The 21,937-nt window shown below is 38.6% G+C and overlaps 1 protein-coding gene and 1 long non-coding RNA gene across 2 annotated transcripts in view; one reads left to right on the top strand and one right to left on the bottom strand.

Annotated features, from left to right (window-relative positions):
- Positions 1–10,310: 10,310 nt before the first annotated feature.
- LOC119540773 overlaps positions 10,311–21,937 on the bottom strand; it is an 87,022-nt gene continuing 75,395 nt past the window's right edge. The window contains exon 3 of the long non-coding RNA XR_005218105.1: positions 10,311–10,400. This is a non-coding gene — a long non-coding RNA (uncharacterized LOC119540773). The remainder of the gene's footprint in view (positions 10,401–21,937) is intronic.
- Positions 13,222–21,937, top strand: part of TPRG1 (tumor protein p63 regulated 1) — a 124,171-nt gene continuing 115,455 nt past the window's right edge. Inside the window, exon 1 of the mRNA XM_037844653.1 lies at positions 13,222–13,443. Coding sequence (XP_037700581.1) covers positions 13,222–13,443 — 222 coding nt within the window. The remainder of the gene's footprint in view (positions 13,444–21,937) is intronic.

The raw sequence follows: 21,937 nt of genomic DNA, 5'->3' as shown, positions 1-21,937 counted from the left end.
TACCAAATAGATATCTATTCCCTTGGTCTCATATGGAATTTGAAGTTTTAAAACACAATCAGTTTCAACCTTTACCCTTTGGCCTGGCTTGCCCTGGTCTTAACCAGACCTGCTTCATTCATATCACTAATTGAAGTCTGGGCTCTTTTTCAGCACTTTTTTTTTTTTTTTTTTGACAGTGGCTGTATGCACTTATACTGACATTCATATCTGCCGAGCTCTAGCTCTGAGTTTCAGGTGTCTCAGAGATACGCATTGCTCCAGAGACCAATCAGGTTATATGCTAGGGGATCAGCATCTCAAAGTTTAGAGATAAGCATTACAATTCAGGGGTAGAGTTAACTGTGGTAAGAGCTTACAATCTAGGGACTATTACAATTATTATGTCCACATTAGGCTATGTTCTAAGATTCAATTCTGAGTTTACACATTGTAGTTAGTCCATATTGGTGAGGCATCATCCCTCTCACCATATTTTCTCCAACACTTTTACTCCTATATATATTTTTTCCTACAATTTTATAGAGTTATATTCACATACCATACATTTATCCACAATGTACAATCAGTTGTTCATGGTATCATCATAAAGTTGTACATTTATCACCACAATCAGCACTTGAACATACTGATTACTACAAGAAAAATTTTTTTTTTTTAGCAATAAGAAAAAAATGATAAAAAGAAAATAACATGTCATACAATACAATGTACTACTAAGGACAGCAAATAACACCACTAGCAAGAATCCCATATTCCTCCCCTATATCCCCCTCTCATATACATTTAGCATTGGCATATTGCCTTTGTTACATTTAATGGAGGTATATTACAATGTTACTGTTGACCATAGACTCCAGTTTGCTTTGATTATTTTTTTTCCTGAATACCATCCCCTTTTCAAATTTCTACATGGTTGACATTCATTTGCTTTCCCACATGCAAAAACATTTTTATATTCGTATATTTAGTAACAGTCATTGGCCACTCCAGTTTTTGCCACATTATACAGTCCCAGTCTTTATCACCTATCTTTACCTCTGGTGTCATACATTCTCCTATCCCACCTCTTTCAGCTTTACTCACAGACATCTTTGTTCAGTGTACTTACAATACCGTGCTACCATCACACAGTATTATGCTATCTATTTCTGGATCTATGCAATCAATCCTAAACATTCTGTAGTCCTTCAGCATCAAATGCATGGTCTCTGCTCTCTTTCTATCTCCTGGTCGCCTGTGTTGTCAGCTTTTAACTCCCAAATTTTGTTCATTAATGTCTGTTCATATTAGTGAGACCATACAGAATCTGTCCTTTTGTTTCTGGCTAACTTCACTCAACATAATGTCCTCAAGGTTAATCCACATTATTACATGATCCATGTCTTTGTTCTGTCTTACAGCTGCATAATATTCCATCATGTGTGTATACCACAGTTTGTTTATCCACTCATCCTTTGATGGACCTTTGGACTGTTTCCATCTCTTGGCAATTGTGAATACTGCTGCAATAAACATTGGTTTACAAATGTCTGTTTGTGTCTTAAGTTTCAGTTCCTCTGAGTATATACCCAGCAATGGAATAGCTGGGTCATATGGCAAATCTATATTTAGCTTCCTGAGGAACCTCCATACTGCCTTCCAGAGTGGTTGCACCATTCTACATTCCCACCAACAATGAATAAGTGTGCTTCTTTCTCCACATCCTCTCCAGCACTTGTCATTTTCTGTTTTTCGGATAATGGCCATTCTGGTAGGTGTGAGATGATATCTCATTGTGGTTTTGATTTGCGTTTCCTTAATAGCCAGTGAAGTTGAGCATTTTTTCATATGCTTTTGAGCCATTTGTATTTCCTCTTCAGAAAAATGTCTGTTCATGTCTTTTGCCCATTTTTTAATTGGATTGCTTGGCTTTCTGTTATTGAGATGCAGGATTCCTTTATATATTCAGGATATTAAACCCTTATCTGATATGTGGTTTCCAAATATCATCTCCCATTGTGTAGGTTGCCTTTTTACTTTTCTGACAAAGTCCTTTGATGTACAAAAGTGTTTGATTTTGAGAAGATCCCATTTGTCTGTTTGTTCTTTGGTTGCTCGTGCCTTGGGTGTGAGGTCTAAGAAACCACCTCCTATCCCAAGATCTTTAAGATATTGCCCTACATTTTCTTCTAAGAGTTTTATGGTCTTGGTGCTAATGTTTAGGTCTTTGATCCACTTTGAGTTAATTTTGGTATAAGGTGTGAGATGGGCATCCTCTTTCATTCTTTTGGAAATGGATATCCAGTTCTCCAAACACCATTTGTTGAACAGGCTGCTCTTTCCCAGTTGCTTCGGCTTCACTGCCTTATCAAAGATCAGTTGTCCGTAGATGCGAGGGTCTACTTCTGAACACTCAATTCAATTCCATTGATCAGTATATCTGTCCTTATGCCAGTACCATGCTGTTTTGAGCACTGTAGCTTTGTAATATGCTTCAAAGTCAGGTAGTGTGAGACCTCCCACTTCATTCCTCTTTCTTAAGATATTTTTGGCTATTCGGGGCACCTTACCCTTCCAAATAAATTTAGTTATTGGTTTTTCTATTTCTGTAAAGTAAGTTTTTGGGATTTGAATTGGTATTGCATTGAATCTGTAAATCAGTTCAGGTAAAATTGCCATGTTAACTATATTTGGTCTTCCAATCCATGAACATGGTATGTTCTTCCATTTTTTCAGGTCTTGTTCAATTTCTTTTAGCAGTTTCTTATAGTTTTCTATGTAAAGGTCTTTTGTGTCCTTGGTTAAGTTTATTCCTAAATACTGGATTCTTTTGGTTGCTATTGTGAATGGGAGTTTTTTCTTGATTTCCTCCTCTTGTTGCACATTACTTGTGTATAGGAACACTACAGATTTTTGCACGTTGATCTTGTAGCCTGCTACTTTGCTGTATTCATTGACTGGTTCTAGTAGCCTTGCTATAGATTTTTCTGGATTTTCTACATATAGAATCATGTCATCTGCAAATAGTGAAAGTTTTACTTCTTCCTCTCCAATTTGGATGCCTTTTATTTCTTTTTCTTGCCTAATTGCTCTAGCTAGAACTTCCAGCACAGTGTTGAATAACAATGGTGATAGTGGGCATCCCTGTCTTGTTCCTGATCTTAGAGGAAAAGCTTTCAGTCTCTCCCCATTGAGTGTGATGTTAGCTGTGGGTTTTTCATATATTGCCTTTATCATATTGAAAAAGTTCCCTTCTATTCCTATCCTTTGAAGTGTTTTCATCAGGAAAGGATGTTGAATTTTGTCAAATGCCTTTTCTGCATCAATCAAGATGATCATGTGGTTCTTCTGCTTTGATTTATTGATGTGGTGTATTACATTAATTGATTTTCTTGTGTTGAACCAGCCTTGCATACCTGGAATAAATCCCACCTGGTCGTGGTGTATAATTCTTTTAATGTGCTGCTGGATTCGATTTGTGAGTATTTTGTTGAGGATTTTTGCATCTATATTCATTAAAGAAATTGGTCTATAATTTTCTTTTTTTGTAGTATCTTTGTCTGGTTTTGGTATTAGGGTGATGTTGGCTTCATAGAAAGAGTTACGTAGCTTTCCCTCTTCTTCAATTTTTTTGAAGAGTTTGAGCAGGATTGGCACTAATTCGTTCTTGAGTGCTTGGTAGAATTCACATGTGAAACCATCTGGTCCTGGGCTTTTCCTTTTTGGGAGCTTTTTGATGACTGACTCAATCTCTTTACTTGTGATTGGTTTGTTGAGGTCATCTATTTCTTCTTGAGTTAATGTTGGTTGTTTATGCTTTTCTAAGAAGTTGTCCATTTCATCTAAGTTGTCTAGTTTATTAGCATATAGTTGCTCATAGTATCTTCTCATTATCTCCTTAATTTCTGCAGGGTTGGTAGTTATATTTCCTTTCCCATTTCTGATTGCATTTATTTGCATCTGCTCTCTCTTTTTTTTGTTAGCCTAGCCAGTGGTCCATCGATTTTATTGATTTTCTCAAAGAACCAACTTCTGGTTTTGTTGATTCTCTCTATTGTTTTCCTGTTCTCAATTGCATTTATTTCTGTTCTAATCTTTGTTATTTCTTCCCTTCTGCTTGCTTTGGGGTTAGTTTGCTGTTCTTTCTCTATTTCCTCCAGGTGAGCAATTAACTCTTCAATTTTTGCTCTCTCTTCTCTTTTAATATAGGCATTTAGGGCAATAAATTTCCCTCTCAGCACTGCCTTTGCTGCATCCCATAAGTTTTGATAAGTTGTGTTTTCATTGTCATTTGCCTCAAGGTATTTACTAATTTCTCTTGTAATTTCTTCCTTTACCCACTGGTTTTCTAAGAGGGTGTTGTTTAGCCTCCATATGTTTGAGAATTTTATGACCTTCTGCCTTTTATTTATTTCCAACTTCATTCCATTGTGGTCTGAGAAAGTGTTTTGTATAATATCAATATTTTTAAATTTGTTGAGACTTGCTTTGTGACCCAACATGTGGTCTATCTTAGAGAATGTTACATGAGCACTTGAGAAAAAAGTGTATCCTGCTGTTGTTGGATGCAGTGTTCTATAAATGTCTGTCAAGTCTAGTTCATCTATCATACAATTCAACATCTCTGTTTCTTTAGTGATCCTCTGTCTAGATGTTCTATCCATTGATGAGAGTGGTGTACTGAAGTCTCCAACTATTATTGTAGATGTATCTATTTCTCCCTTCAGTGATGGCAGTGTTTGCCTCATGAATTTTGGAGCATTCTGGCTTGGTGCATAAATATTTATGATTGTTATGTTTTCTTGATGAATTGACCCTTTTATTAATATATAGTGTCCTTCTTTGTCTCTTTTAATTGTTTCGCTTTTGAAGTCTAACTTGTCTGATATTAATATAGCTACTCCCACTTTTTTCTGGTTGTTGTTTGCATGAAATATCTTTTTCCAACCTTTCACTTTCAGTCTATGTTTGTCCTTATGTCTAAAGTGAGTTTCTTGTAGATAGCATATAGATGGGTCCTGTTTTTTAATCTATTCTGCCAGTCTGTGTCTTTTTATTGGGGAGTTTAATCCATTTACATTTAGTGTTATTACTGTAAGGGCAGTACTTTCCACTACCATTTTATTTTTTGGAATTTACATGTCATATCTTATTTTTTCCTCTCCTTTTACCTTTCCTGATAATCTTCATTTCTGCACTCTTCTCCAACTCTCTCTCTCCTGTCTTTTCCTATCAGCCTGTAGCACTCCCTTTAGTATTTCTTGTAGTGCTGGTCTCTTATTCACTAACTCTCTCAGTGTCTGTTTGCCTGAAAATGTTTTAATCTCTCCCTCATTTTTGAAGGAAAGTTTTGCTGGATATAGAATTCTTGGTTGGCAGTTTTTCTCTTTCAGTATCTTAAATATATCATGCCACTGTCTTTTTGCCTCCATGGTTTCTGCAGAGAAATCTGTACATAGTCTTATCGACTTTCCCTTGTATGTGATGGATCGCTTTTCTCTTGCTGCTTTCAGAATCCTCTCTTCGTCTTTGACATTGGACAATCTGACCAGCAAGTGTCTTGGAGTAGGTCTATTGGGATCTATTCTATTTGGGGTACGTTGTACTTCTTGAATCTCTAATTTTCTGTCTTTTATAAGAGTTGGGAAATTTTCAGTGAATATGCCTTCTATTACTCTTTCTGCCCCTTTTTCCCTCTCTTCTCCTTCTGGGATACCCATAACACGTATATTTGTGTGTTTCATGTTGTCACTCAGCTCCCTAAGACCCTGCTCATGTTTTTCCATTTTTTTCACCATCTGTTCTTTTGTGTGTATGAATTTGAATGACCTGTCTTCCAGTTCACTGATCCTTTCTTCTGCCTGTTCAAATCTACTGTTGTGTCCCTCCATTGTGTTTTTCATCTCCTCCATTGTAGCCTTCATTCCCCTGAGTTCCGCCATTTGTTTTTTTAAGTTTATGAATTCTTCTTTATGGTCAGCCAGTGTCTTCTTTATATCCTTCAGCTCTTTTGCTATATCTTCCTTCATTTCATCGAATTTATTTAGCATTAGTTGCCTCCACTCCTGTGTCTCAGCTGAGCTATTAGTTTGTTCCTTTGGCTGGTCCATGTTTTCGTGTTTCCTGGTATGGCTTGTTATCTTAAATTGTCTAGGCATCTGATTTTCTTGATTAGTTTATTTTGGAGCTTGTTTTCTATCTTTTACCTAGTGGTTTTCTTGTTGGTTGGCTTTGTTCTCTGGCCTCTGTTATTCAGTTCAACTTATTCTAGACCTCTAACTTAGGTTCTATTTATTTGATCAGAATTTTTCCCCTCTTGTTTTTTCTGTTTCTTGCTCTGCCTCTATGTAACCTTTTTGTGAGTGGGTCTCCTCAGATATGGTCAACCCTAGTCAGATTTTCCCAGTCTAGTGAGGCCCAGGTCTTATTGGGAGGGTATGGAGTTTTCCTGAGAATGAGACCCTCCTATGAGGCCTTCAGAATTGGTGCTTTTCCTCTCCTGTCCAGCAGGTGGTGCTTGCCAGCCCGCAGCTTCCCCACCAGTGTAAGGAGGTATGTAGACTTCAGTTGTCCTGGTGACTCTGATCCTGTCAGGGGCATGGCTGACTGAAGCCGGAATCTGAATTCCAGCCCCTGGGGTCTGAGTTCCCAGAAGGAGGACTGCCAGTTGATCTGGAACTCCCTCCACTCTCTCAATCCTCAGAACTCCAGTTGTCTCTCAGGGGCACTATTCCCTTCTCCCCTCTCCTCTTTGGGGCCTCTCCAGGTAGATTCCTTGGTCAGCCTGAGTTGCCAATTAAAGAAGGGGGTGGAGACCTTCAGTAGTGAATACGGAACTCAAAGACACTGTGGGTACTCTGTCTCCCCCCCAACCCAGCCTAGTCCCTCAACCTGGGGTTTCCGATAGAAAATAACCACATATATTACTTTTAAATTTAAAAAAAAAAAAAAAAAAATAGAAAAGAAAAACAAGAAAAAGAAAAAAGAAAAAAAAAAGAGTCTCTTTTAAAAGTCTTTCCCCAGCCTGGAAGTTTTGTTAGTGTCATAATAGAGCATTTAAAGATATGCTTTGGGCTATTGTCTGATAATTGCTCTCCAACAGCTTCAGTTCCACCCCTGCCAGGGGCTATTGAAATGCAAAAAGATAAGGGATCAGTGAGAAGCCAGAAGGGACAAAATGTAGGGGAAAAAAAAAATGGCTTTTTTGGAGTCTGGGAATGGGTGCCCGCTTTTACATGCCCCCACTTCTCGGAGCCCAGCACTTCTTTAGCACCCAAGCTCCCAAAATTAGTTAATTAATTTGTTAATTAATTTTGCAGTTGAGGCTGGGTTGAGCCTCCCTTCTTGCCCTCAGCAGATTGCTGTTTTTTGTTTTTTTCTCCCCCCTTTCAGGGAGCCGGCAGAAAGACAGTCTGTGAGGTCTGGGTGGGGAGGGGCGCCAGACCCCTGGTCTGGGGAACTTACAATGTTCGCTGTGATCTCAGCTTTTCCTTGAATTCCAAACTTGCATCCAATGTGTGACTGGTTACTGGAGACCCCGAAAACACTGTTTCATATAGTTCTTGGGTAATTGCCAGCTGCTCTAGGGGAGAGACGAAATTCTGCTCCTCACCACTCTGCCATCTTGCCCCGCCCTCCTATTTAACTTACTTTTAATTTACTAACTCTGAGAGTCCATGGAAGACACACAGCCTTTCTGGGCCTAGTTCTTTATTTGCAAAATGTGGAGATTATAATAATGAATGTTTCCTAACCAGGCAGCCTAGTTTCCCAAGGGTCCAGAAGGGTAGTGATGGAGATTCTCAAGTAGCTTCTTTTATTTCATACAGCTTTGTGGAAATCACAGATACTTTCAGTAGGGTTGCACAGGGTTAAACACACACACACACACACACACACACACACACACGTACACACAGCCCCAACTCTCCCTTTCTCTATGTCCTCCTGGAGCCAAGGCCATTTCTTTCAAGCTGATAAGAATTTCTTATTCATCTACTTTCCTGTAAAACAAATATTTAATGAGGGCATACTGTGTGCAAAACACTGTGATAAGATCTGTCTTTGATTTTTAAAAGTAAAAAGAATTATCAATTAGAATATGCAAATTCATAGACTGAAAAATGAGAATATAGGTGACCAGGGGCGGTGGTGGGGGTGGGGAATGGGGAATTAATGCTTACTTGGTGGGTGATGGAAAAGTTTTGGTGATGGATAGTGATGATGGTAGCACAATATTGTAAATGTAGCTAACACCACTGAATTCTTTACTTGAAAGTGGTTACAATGGGAAACTTTCGGTTATACGTATATTACTAGAATAAAAACTTTTTTAAAAAAACCACAAACATAGAAGTGTACAACACAAATATAAATTGTGGACTATAGCTAATGCAAAATGTTAGTATTAGGGAAAAGTCTGTGTGTAGGGAGTATATGGGAACACTGTATTTTCTACAACTGCTCTAATAAAAAAATATTATCTTAAGATGATGCAATTTGTCTATAGAAGAGAAATTTTTCAATATGGAGTAGAAAAGTATCCTCAGGGACAGAGATTAGAAACCCTTGTACTAGGGCCATATTTCTAGCTCTCACATTCTAGGCTGGATCTCCAGAATGGAATGTGAAGCCTGAAATTTGAGTAGCAGAGATGTAGATTCCAGGCAGGGCTGCATTATGACTTTCCTGGGTCCTAAACCCTTTTGCCTTCCAGAGTACTTCCTACCATAATGATATTAATATTGAAAAATGTGCTTATATAGTTTTAAATAGTCCAATATTTTATGTATGTTTTAGGCAAAGTGTAATAGAGTTTTGCAGACCCTAAAAATTTTACTTTTCTCTGATGCGAGAAAAAATTAAAACATTTTCTTGGAACCTAAAACTTTATTTTTCTTCTGATTTTAGAATAAATTAAAGCATTTTTATGGGCCCCTAAGTTTTTGTGGATCCCAGGCACTGTGGACCCCATGCCTTACTGGATAAGCCTTGCAGCCTGCTGCACTGGTTGGTGAGCTGATGATGCATGAGAAGCTCTGGCTGAGCATAGCTTCATCTGGGCTGTGTGGCTGGTTCCAGAGCAACAGTGACTGCCCTCGGGCATACAGCAAAGTGCCTCCTATTTGCCAATGTATAGGTTTGATGACTGCTTCTCTGCTTTCATTCTAAATACTGCAACTTGAAACACAGGAAAGAACAGTGAACTAGATTCTGGGAGACAAAGGCTCTGGTTTCATGTTTTGTCTCTGTTTAACTGTGTGACTTTGGGAAAGTCCTTTCCCTCAAGGGTCTGTTTCACTAGCTGAAAAAGGAAAGGTTGGACTGGATGATGTTTTTTCTAACAACAATGTACACCTTATGTTAAAAGAAAAACTTTCATGCAATTTAGGATCTCATAGCTTTATTGAATGATTCACCAATGGGGCAGCATCCCATTCAGAAAGTAGAAGAGAGCTCCACCGTGAATACTTTCCCCTCCATTGAGGGGTTAGGAAGGAGAAGCTCATTTAAGGCAAAGGTGGAGGCAAGTGAGAAAACGTTCTGATTGGCTGATATTAAGTTTCCATTTTAGTTAGGGGGTGGTTTTCTTACAAAGTGGCAGCAGGTGGTTGCTTAGGAACAAGGGAGTTAGCTGGCAATAATAATTGATAAAGATCAAGATTTTGGGTGAGTGAGGCATTTACAGGAAATAGAAACTTGCTGTAGGGCTTAGCACAGGCACCTTCATGTTGAGCCTACTAGATTTTATTTATCATTTATGTATTTCTGAAATATCATTTGAAAAAGTCAAAAATAGAAGGATTCATATATAGAAGAAGGGAGGTAGGTATACTTCTACCAGTATCTATAGTTAAGTTATTTACTATAATAATATATTAAATTTATTTCTGAATTTTCTAGCAGCTGAGAATTATAGAATTCTTATTGTCTGACCAAAAGAAGGGCAGCTAAAACAAATTATTTTATAAGTTGTTTAATAAATATTTTTTAATAAATCTATTTATTTAATTATAATTTTTATATTAATTATATATTTAGTATTTAATAAATACATTTTTATTAAAAAAGCAACACTAATGCAATCTAAATTTTAAAAAAATCACTCACCACTTTACAACATCAATGAATCAAAATATTTCCTTTCCAGTTTTTGCCAATGTAAAAATTGCATTCAAATGGCTATTACCAGAGAAAAACAATTTGTTTTCTGCTTTTTTTTTTTCTTAAGAAGAGAAACCCTTTACTCTCATGCTGCTACAGTGTTTGTGGATATATTGTAAATGTCTGCACACAGTTAGTACATACTTAGCCATTCCTTGACCATTGGGTGTTTAGTTTATTTCCAGTTTTGCAGAAGAAGCAATTAATATGGCAGTCTTTTCCTTCTTTAGGATAGTTTTCATTACATGAATTCCCTGGAGTAAGAAGATTAGGCCAAAAAGCATGGATATAATTAGTTTATTCTAAGCCTTGATCCTTTGCTTCTCTTAGAAATTGTGCTGTTTTACTTTCTTGAGTATTAAATGCTAAGATAAATTTACTGAAAGAATCTTAGGGCAACAATGATCCTTTTCATTTCCAGATGGCTCTGGATGGGTATGTTGTGAAGGCATATTTTTGTAAAAGCAATGGAAACATTTTATTTTGGCTGGATTTGTTACCAGTATTAATATGCTTTTCAGTATTTCAATGTATATAGAGTCTATTCCATGATAGAACAGTTTTATTGACTTGGGAAAAAAAAATTGACGGGGGCAACGAGGAATGGAGTGAGATGTTTAGGTGCATGGCACTCTTCTTACACTGGAGAGGTAGTCAAAGAAGTTATAGTTATTGTCTTTGCAAAGATGTCCCAGTGACTGGAAGAGAGCTGGGATTGCCCTGGATCGGGCTTGCTGTGCTCAGCTCTCTCTATTCACGGGTATAAGAATTTGAATTGAGCGGAGACGTTCCCTGTTTCCTGGATCTCAAATAGCTAGGTTTCAGAGCTCTCTGGTTCCCCATGTGTTTCCAGAGAAGACAGCCTGCGGGAGAGGAAGCAGTGCTAATTAAATCCTCCCTCTGTTTTCCAGGCACAGGAGCCTTTCGCAGATGTTTGTTGTTAAGCGTGTGTTCACAGGGTGCCAGAGTGCGGCAAATACAGAAGCAGGCTTTCCTTCCCCATCGGCACAAACCTTCCTTCACAGGTTACAGGGAACTCTAGAAAGGCATTTCGCTCCAACACCCACTGTAAAAGAAGTGGCAGACCTTCATAAATAGGGGCCGTAGCTGCCAGGGGGGCTAGAGTGCCTTGCCAATCACACGCACACCCCTCTGTGCACATAGGCACACACATTTTCTCCTGCTTCTCTGTGCTCTGTATTCTCACAGACCAAACTCCACCCTTTGTAGATCGAACTTTAACAAACTATCTGAAAACTCAGCAGAGCCCCTTTTGTTGTAAGACAGCTTGGCATCTTGGTGGGCTTGCTAGTGGTGACGCATGGCAGAGACCATGTTGGGAATCCATGGTGGGGGTCCAGGTGTGCCCATGGGCGGACCCCTCCACCCTGTGAGCCTCAGGAAGATGGGGATTAAGCCAAGAACAGCCTTCCTCCCAGAACTGCTGGGAGGATCAGGTGAGATAAAAATGTGTGCTAACTGCAGAGGGCTGTTCACTTGTGAATTGCTATTATAACCAACTGTGTTTTCTACATTTCAACCCCTCAGGGAAATAAAATATACTCAGGTTTGCCTGAGACAGTCCCAGTTCATTCCTTTTATCCTGGCATCATGGTTAATAGTACCCTTTACCTGCTCAGAAGCATGCAGTTTTAGGCAATCAATTGCATGGCCATCCTATAACCATTCTTGGGTATTCTCTCTCATTAATCCCATCTTCAAGAGGGAAAGCTTGCTGGGGCAGGGGCTCTGTCTCACTTTCCTTTGTTTTATAAGGACCAAGGAAATTGAATTGAGTTAAAACTACCTTTGTCTGATTAAGAGCATGGAGGCAGCCCTGAGAATAAGATGGCGTTCCCAGTTACACAGTGAAGCTGGGCGCGAAACTTCCTTCCCTGAAGTACTGGCAATGTGCCTGCTCTAATCTTGGAAATTACCACCTGACTTAGATGTACGTTTCACTAGGCTAGTTGTGGCTTCTATTTTATTTTGTTTTGTTTGATATTTTAAAAATGACATCAATTTTTTTTTTTTTAATTGCAACTCCTAGAGGACCATTGCAAGCATCGAGAAACTTATGAAAACAGAAAATTAAAATCTCCTGTAACCATATCATCCAGAGAGAACCATTGCTAATATTTTAGTTTACTTCTTTTCGGAATTATGTATATTCTTTTCCTTCCTGCCCACCTTCCTGCCTTACTTCTCCCTTTCTTTCTGATTTATTTTAACAAAACTGTGTCACATTATTCATAGTACTTTGTAGCTTTCTTTTTTTCCATAAAAATATATTTTGGACAACTTTCCATAACAAAAATATATATTCACATTTTTAATGGCTACATTATTTTTCACTCTACAGTGTATCATATTTTATTTAGCCAATTCCCTACTGCTGGATACTTTGATTAGAATTTCTTGCTCTTAGACACAATGTGTATTTTTCTGCCATTAGGCACAGAGCTATGAGGCACAACCTTCTGTATACCTTTGAGCATTTATCTAAATTACTTCCTAAGGATTAACTTTTAGAATTGGATTTTTTTTTTCAGTTTAATGATATGCTAAGTTTTAAGTGCCCTACTGCCACTCAAGAAGCTTGGGAGGAGGTGCATTAACCTTCTTTTAACTCTTAAATATGCTTGCAGGCTGATGGGTTTTCAAGCAAAAAATGCTATGAAATTTTTGGAGAGAAATTGGTTGGTAAATACTTCATATTCATATTCCCTTGTTGAGCTTCTGTCCCCTGGGACTAAAGATGAAGAAATGGAACTACTTGCAGGCTCCTTTTCTCTGTGTAGAGGGTCTCTGCTTCTCTCCCCTGTTAAAGGGCCCTGCAGAATCATGGGTGACATTTAGGAGCCTATATTAGGGAGCTGCATCTACCTGTTGAGCTAATCTATTTGTTTTCTATCTGTTGAGCTAATCTGCTGTCTGTTGAGTTAACGTGTGGAGTGTTTGTCATTTTCAGGAACCTCATTTACTCATCATAGTCTCTTTCTCTATAGCCAGGATATCTCAGACATCTTTTTTACTAATGGAAAATTGCTTCTTCCCTTGCTTTAGGTAGAAGAAATGTCAATGATTAGGAATTTCGAAGGATTCCAGCCTGTGTCTCTGAAGCAAGAGGGAGATGTCCAACTCTCTGAGACTGATCGCCTGTCCATAGAGGAGGGAGACCCAGGCAAGGACTCAGCACCAAGGCAGATTTCCAGGCAGCCAAGTGTGACTGAATCAATACTCTACCCCAATCCTTATCACAAGCCTTACGTTTCCCGCAAGTACTTCGTTACACGGGTAAAATAATCTTTGATTTTCTATTTTACAGTGTGTGTGTGTGTGTTTATGGATGTATCTGTCTTTCAGTGGGGATGGTTTAGATAAACCAGTCATAATGATAGCTAGCGTTTATCAATAAGTATCAAGCACTGTATCCAGCTCTTTACATGAATTAATTCATCCAATCTTCCCAGTTCCCACAAGAAGTAGAAATCATTCTTATTTTTATTTTCTAGAAGGACTAAAACTTCAGAAGCCTATTTACCTTCCCAAGGTCACACAATTACTGGCAGAGCCAGAATTCATTGCCAGACCTGTGTTACTCCAAAGTTTGTGCTCTTAAATACTATACAAAACCTTTTCCTTTAAAAGCATGATGATATCCTTCTATATACTAGGTGTTCCACCAAGGGTTTTCATATTTGTTACCTCAAATAATCATAATAATCAAAGAAAGTATCCTTGTCCTGGTTTTACAGATGAAGGATCTGATTTTCAGAGGAGTTAAAGGGTCTATTTCTGATCACAAAGATAGTAGCAAGGCAAAGTAGGTCTTTCAACTGCCATAGATCTTTGACTTCTCTGCCTTATGTTCATGCCCAGCCTGCCCTCAAATAGCTAACGCTCTATGGAGAGAGAAACAGAGCAGCTAAAATGTAAAGCTGTGAACCTAGTGTGGGGTTTTTGTTGTATGTATAGAAAATACCTGGGGTGATGGAGTAGAAAGGGTTGCTGAGAATGGGATGAACCTAAAAAATTTATACTGGGATGCTAACAATACAGTGTTGGAATAGGGACTTTTGAATCCCATCCCTGCAGTAGCAGCCTGATGCTGAGTCGGGAAGTCAATGGATAGCTGGTGTCTTAGTTTTCTAGGGCTGTTGTAACTAAGTACCACAAACTGAATGGCTTAAAACAACAGGGATTTATTGTCTCACAGTTCTGGAGGCTTGAAATCCAAAATCAAGGTGTCAGTAGGGCCATACTCTCCAATTTGTAAAGTTCTGATGGTGGTTTGCTGGCAATCCATGGTGTGACTCAATCTCTGCCCCCATCACTTGGCCATCTCCTCTCCATCTATGTCCGATCGACACTGGTCAGATTGGATTAGGGCTTTCCTGTATCCAGTTTTGCCTCATCTTAACTAATAACATCTTCAAAGATCCTATTTCCAAATAGGATCACATTCAAGGCAACTGGGGTTAAGACTTGGATATTTCTTTTTAGGGGACACAATTTAATCCACAGTAGGTGGATAATGAGATTGGGGTTTATATACATAGATTTAAAATGGATTTTTTAGATTTCCAGCATTTGGACCAAGTGGAGAGTGTTTTGTATGTTTCTAGTACATTTCTTGAGTTCTTGTTCCTGTCTACAATCTTTCCCAATCTTTCAACAGTATGGTTAACCCATTAATTGTCAGTTCATAGGCTACAATCAATTAGGGCAGAATCACAGAGTGTGCCCTAGTGCAACAGAGGCCACCTCATTTTCAAGTGTACAGGGACACCTCTGAAGAAACTTCTTTTAAAATTCCATCTCATAAATAAATTGTGGCTTTGTGACTATATACAGGCCTTAACTAATCCTGATTTAGTAGCTTTAAAAAATATTCCCTTGATTAATATAAAGTTTTAATTAAAGTGATTCATTGTGTGTGTGTATGTGTTTGAAGGTTACATATACCAGATCACCTACATTCAGTGTCTCTTATGAGCAAGATGCTTTGCTAGGTGCCAAACTATGTGTGTATTTTTGTGAGTGTTTTTGTCTATGTAGAGCATATGGTTCATTTTCCAAAGTATGTGAACTTTACTGAATATGCAAAGCAAAGTTGTGAGATATAGCTGCAAAGGAAATCAAATCATCCCCTAGATTTTTTTTTTAATCTTTGATATTGATGATGTTGTCAGTCAGTGTTCTAGTTTGCTAATGCTGCCAGAATGCAAAACACCAGAGATGGATTGGCTTTTTTAAAAGGGGTTTATTTGGTTACACAGTTACAGTCTCAAGGCCATAAAATGTCCAAGGTAACACATCAGAAATTGGGTATCTTCACTGGAGGATGGCCAGTGGTGTCCGGAAAACCTCTGTTAGCTGGGAAGGCACGTGGCTGGTGTCTGCTCCAAAGTTCTGGTTTCAAAATGGCTTTCTCCCAGGACGTTCCTCTCTAGGCTGCAGTTCCTCAAAAATGTCACTCTTAGTTGCACTTGAGGTATTTGTCCTCTCTTAGCTTCTCCGGAGCAAGAGTCTGCTTTCAACAGCCTAGTCTTCAAACTCTCTCTCATCTGCAGCTCCTGTGCTTTCTTTGAAGTGTCCCTCCTGGCTGTAGCTCCTCTCCAAAACATCACTCACAGCTGCCCTGCATTCCTTCTGTTATGTCAGCTTATTTATGTGGTTCCGCTGATCAACTTAGACCCACCCCGAATGGGCGGAGTAACACCTTCATGGAAATTATCCAATCAGAGTCATCACCCACAGCTGGGTGGGGCACATTCCAAAGAAACACTCAAAGAATTACAATCTAATCAACACTGATAACGTCTGCCCACACAAGATTACATCAAAGATAATGGCGTTTGGTGGACACAATATATTCAAACTGGCACAGTCAGGGTTTGATGAAAGAACATCATGAGTCATATAGAATAAGGGATTTATCATTGGGAATTAGTACAATTGTGAGTGCTGATGGAGAAGTCCATGCAAAGCTGTTGTCTTTGCATCGGGTGATTGGCTTGGAGTTGCTATAGGGTTACCCATTGACAGTTGTGAAGTAAAGAAGAGTGAGGAAAATCTGGAACCTGCAAGGATAAGCTGGGACTCCTAATGACAAAGTTTCCCATAAGGAAAATCTGGAATCTTTGTCTGTCTCCCACCAACTCCAACCTTGATGATCCTAGTGATCTGCAGGAGAAGCTGGTATCCTTTACTGCTGAGGTGCAGATTTACCCAGTGCAGGGTTGGGAAGATCTGAAGGACATCTGGCTTTTACAAAAGGAATCCCAGGCCTGGGTACTGCCTCATGCCATCAAATGAACCAGATCATCAACCACAAACATGAGCTGACAGTGCCTGGTGGCCTGCATTGATCTTAAGCATGTAAAATGGCTGTTGTTTCACTTCTGCTTTTCAGTATTACACAAATGTCTCTATTGGTCAAACCTAACTCGGAAACATACAGGGGAGGGAGTTCTATGAAATATATTTGCAGTTTGGCTAAATTGACACATCCCAAAGCCGTCACACCTGATTTTTAAAAAATAATATGGCACCTCTATTTCTGTGGCTTTATGCATCTTATAAAACAAATTTTCAATCTTTATTTTTTTTGATCCCCAAGAGCAATGCTATGAGGTAGAGAAGGGGGAGGACTTATCACACTAGCTTTAAGGGTAACCATATTGAAGTTTCAGAGGAGTGACCAATACAAGTCACAGACTACTGATGGGAGAGCTGTAATCAGAATCTGGGTCTTCTGACTGTAAGTGCAGTGCTCTTCCTACCACACACAATTGAATTTATGGCTCCTTCGATGTGTTTTCAATGGCTGACTCCAATTGATGTGAAGGACATCTTCTCCATCAGTTTTATAGAAAACAAACCCTAAGTTCTCAAGAGCTTGAAAGGGAAAACCTTTTTCTAATTATACTAAGGAGTCTAAAGTAGACCTGAGGACTCTTTAGGAGCTGTGAGGGCTAAATTGCCAAGGTACCAAGCTCCTCCAGACCAAGAGCCACAATGACGTGACGGGACGAGTTCTAACTATGATGCAGTGGGTAAAGATGGACTTACTGGCACATGAACATAGTGAAAACATAATTGATGGCTCAACTGAAAATTAAATGACAAATAATTTTGGAATGAATGAGCCAGTTTTACTAGCTTGTAATTCATAAGTCTGCAAATGTGGTGAATGTGGTCTTAGTGGGGACAAAGGATGGGGGGAAGGGGGAGGAGAGAGAGAGAGGGAGAGGGAGAGAGAGGAGTCATACATGCACTCTTGGAAGATGGGCCAATGGTTAAATCATAACTCTACCACCTACAGTGAGTATAGCCTTAAGCATATCTTAAACTCTAACCCTAAATTTCCTCATCTGTAAAGTGGGGATAAAGTACCAGTTTCATATGCCGTTTTAAATCAGCTAACATTGTAGAAGTGCTTAGTATAGTGCATGATATGACATCTATAAATATTCCATAAATGGCATCTCATTCTCATTGCAATTATAAATGCTTTTCTCTTTTTTTTCTTGATTTGACATTTGCATTTCTGTAGCTTGTCATAGGGAATGACATTAAGATGCCCATGCCCTCACCCTGATCTCCAGATGAGTTATAAATATAGAGGTGTAGGGTATGTAACAGTAAAGGATAGAAGTGAAAGAAGCTAATTTCATTTTTCTCAAGGCCATTAATAAAGCAAAGCTCTTAAAGATTTAGATGTCTAACAGACTCATCACAAAGCATCACCCCTGTTTTTAGAGCTGAAATGACATTTACGGATGACTGCATCCAGTGCTTCTCAATCCTTAATGTGCATACAAATCACCTGGGAATCTTGTTAAAAAGCATAATCTGATCCAGTAGATCTGGGATTCTGCATTTCAATAAGTTCTCTGGCAATATTGATCATGGGTACTCAACAGACCTCATGTTGAGTACCCATGATCCAATCAGCGCTCTTGTTTTCAGAGGCCCAGAGAGGAATAGTTACTTGCCGGGTAACTGTTTATGAATGTTACTTGCCTAACCAAATCGCAACCATTTATGAATGTTGACTTGCCTAAGCAGCGAGTAAGTGGCAAAGCTATGGCTGGAGCCAACATTTTCCAGTTCTTAATTCATAGTGTTGCAATACTATGCAGCAACTTAAAAAAAAATACAAGTCAATTTATTCCAGTTTTCTAATGCTGCTGAATGCAAAATACCAGAAATGGATTGGCTTTTATAAAGGGGATTCATTAAGTTACAAGTTTACAGTTCTACAGACATAAAAATGTCCAAACCAAGGCATAAACATGAGTATACCTTCACTGGAGAAAGGCCATTGGTGCCTGGAAAACCTCTGTTAGCTGGGAAGACATGTGGCTGGCATCTGCTTGCTCCTAGGTTGCATTTCAAAATGGCATTCTCCAAAATGTCCCTTTAAGCTGCAGCTGCTGTGGGGTCCTTCTGTTGGTGAGCTTTTATAGGGCTCCAGTAAACTAATCAAGACCCATGCTGAATGAAGGAGGCCACACCTCCATGGAAATAATCTAATCAAAGGTATTACCCACAGCTGGGTGGGTCACATCTCCATGAAAACAGCCTATTCCAAAGATTCCAACCTAATCAACACTAACACATTGGCTCACACAAAATTGCATAAAGAACATGGCATTTTGGGGGATATAAAACATCCAAACCAGCACATGGGGGACCGCATATGAAATCCATTGCTCTCTAGGTAATTGATTTCAACCTTAGCTGCACATCTGATTCACCTGGGGAGCTTTCAACTCTCCCATCCCAATGCCCAGGCTGCAGACCAGACAAATTGTATCAAACACTCAGTTGATGGAACCTATGCGTCAGTGCATCTGTACTTTTTAAGGCATTCCAGATAACTCTGATGTGCAACCACGGTTGAGATATGTAGCACAGGTTTATCTAATCTAAATCATTCCATTTTATAGATGAGGAAATTTTGGCCAGTGTGGGGAAGTAACTTTTCCAAATTAACTCAATTAAGAAGTGTCAGAGATGAGACAAGACACCCAGACCCTTAATTTCTGGCCCTCAGTGCAATGTTGCCTCACTCATAACCCTGGTTTACAGTAATGACAAATATACTGCAAATATGCATATATTCTCTGTATAATAGGGCTTTAATGCCAAATACTGATCCCTCTCTAAAGACTATCATTTCTAATCCTCCCAGCCTGAGATGTTTCTCTCAGAAAAGAATACAGAGACATTAGTCTTGGTAAGACCCATTCAAATGCCTCTTTCTCCCAGATATGTGGCATTTATACAATTTTTGTTTGTTCGCTCAACCTATGACAACAGGCAGTTGGCTCTGAAGTCATGGAGTGCTTTTGTCAAGAAAAATCTTGTATTGGAATCAACACATGAAAAACAGGAAAAGAGGAGCAATTTCAGATGAAGTGGGGTAAGGGGCATAGTGCCTCAGCTGCTTAGCTTACTCCCGCCAACCCCTCATTCATTCCACCCAGTCAAGGACATGGACAGAATTGTGAACATGGAATTGAGTGACCTGGGTTCAGTTCCACTTCTGTCATGAATTAATTATGTGGCTTATAGCCAATTATTTGACTTTTCTGGGCCTCTGTTTCTTTATCTATTGGATAATAGACTCAACCAAAGTTTTCTGGGCCAAGTCGATGATCAAAACCTGGAAATCCTAAGGAAATATGATGACAGTCCTTACACGGAGAGATTCTAATTCTATCAATTTAACACGTTTCCACCACTGAGTTGGACATTCAGCCAGTGGATTGAATGATCTCTGGTTCTCTGTCCTCCTCTACTGCTGGTTAAAGAATTGTCTGAAAGCTGACCTAGCACCTCATGCTTGCTGAAACCTGAGTTGTGTGAAAGCAGTAGGCTTTGGGACATTAATGCAAAAACACCTTAAGCTCCTGCTGACAGAGGAGGTTCCACGCCAACATCACTGTTTTACAACGACCCTGTTGGCAGGGCTGGACTATCCTGGTGGGAAATGTCCTATGATTCCTTGACAATTTCTCCTCCAAGTAACCTCGGCCCCCATGACTGAAGCTTGGCTCTACCAGGCCCATTGGTCAAAGACGTCTTTTAAAAAATGCTCTTGCTGATGACTCAACATGCATGTTTTTCCTCTCCTTCCTGTATTTACATCATTTCTGCCTCAGCTAATATAACTCAGTAATGAGACTAATACTTTTTGGAAGAAAAAATTGTAAAGGGAGATGGAGAATAATGAAATAATCCTAAAATAAGCATTTATTGAATAATTTTTATGCCAGGCTCTTTGCCAAAAAAAAATGTAAAGATGAATATAATAATGGAAAAAATTCCAAAACCTTACTTGTCTTCCCTATGGAAAACAATTGGCAAAATCCATCAAAATGAGAAGTGATACATCCTTTGATCCAGATATTCCACCCCTGGGAAGTTATACTACTTATACTTGCATATGTGCAAAGTGACATATGTATAAAGTGTTTTCTGCAGACTTGTTTGTGGATAGCAAACATTTGGAAACAATTAAAATGTCTATCAATAAGGGGATAGTTAGATATATCATGGAGTACATCTATACAATGGAATATGATGACTTGTGTTGACATGGAAAACTTTCAAAATACATTACCAAGTGAAAGAAAAAAGGTTCAAAATAGAGGGTAAAATATGCTAACTTTTGTACAAAAAGGAGGAGAGGGGAATAAAATATATATTCATGTTTGATTTTTATATGCTTAAGAAAACTCTATAGGAATCATAAGGAACTATTGACAGCAGTTACCTAGGGCTGGGGAAGGAACTTGATGGATGAGTTTAGAGGATGGAGGTGATGTTTTACTGTATACCTTTTCAAAAGTGAAACGTTTAGTGTTCTGTCAATGTCCTCACTGTCTGTGATGTTCTCACTCTCAGTAAAGAAATGCTGGCCAAGCCCTTATAGAATAGTTATGTATTATACCCCAATAAAGAATTTTATTCTCCTTCATTTGTTATTATTGTAATAAATCAACTTCACCATTTAGTCTCAAAAATAAAATAAAGCACGTGAACACTTTTTCATGAACTTAGGACATCAATGTTTAAATCTCAGCCTTTCTGTTTGCTTTGAGACCCATGGTAAGTTATCTAGTCATTCTATACATCAGTTTACTTATTTGGTAAATACATAAGATAATATTAACTATGACAGCTATTGGAAGATGCCCAGGAAAGAGTGTATATAATATATTAGGTAAACACTGAATAATAAAAGGTTTTATTATCTTTATGATTATTGTTATTAATATTAAGTAAAGGAAAATAGTCATACCAGGATTAAGAGACCAAATGTTTACTGCAATTCAACAATTAGCTGTGAGAGTTCTAGCAACCTAAGACAAATGGGAAATATGATGGAAAAGAAAGCCTAAAAGGTAGCACATGTATGTTCCTCATTCTAAATTTTAAGGGAAATATATTAAGCAGGATCCTTATTTATGAGTCATTACATAGTATAACAGGCAATATTCTTTCTAACAGTTTAGCACTGAATAACTTCAGTCAAAGCAAACCTATTAAGAGCATTTCAAAGACACGTGTGTTCATTCCCTTACATTTTCTTTTGAGCTAGAATAGCCGTAGACTAGTCACACAAACAATATCCATGTCAATCGATAATTTTTACCATGCACTGGATTCTTTAGATAGACAGTGAGAGGAGGGGATAGTATAGAAAGAAGTGCCCCTAAAGACTCAGAGACAATAAGATCTATCTTATGGGTTTCATCATGGCCGGTGAATA

The sequence above is a fragment of the Choloepus didactylus genome, chromosome 1 (genome assembly GCF_015220235.1).
Source record: "Choloepus didactylus isolate mChoDid1 chromosome 1, mChoDid1.pri, whole genome shotgun sequence".
NCBI classification, from domain to species: Eukaryota; Metazoa; Chordata; class Mammalia; order Pilosa; family Megalonychidae; genus Choloepus; species Choloepus didactylus.
Note: the sequence above shows the minus strand (reverse complement) of the source record. Positions and strands in the feature narration are given on the sequence as shown.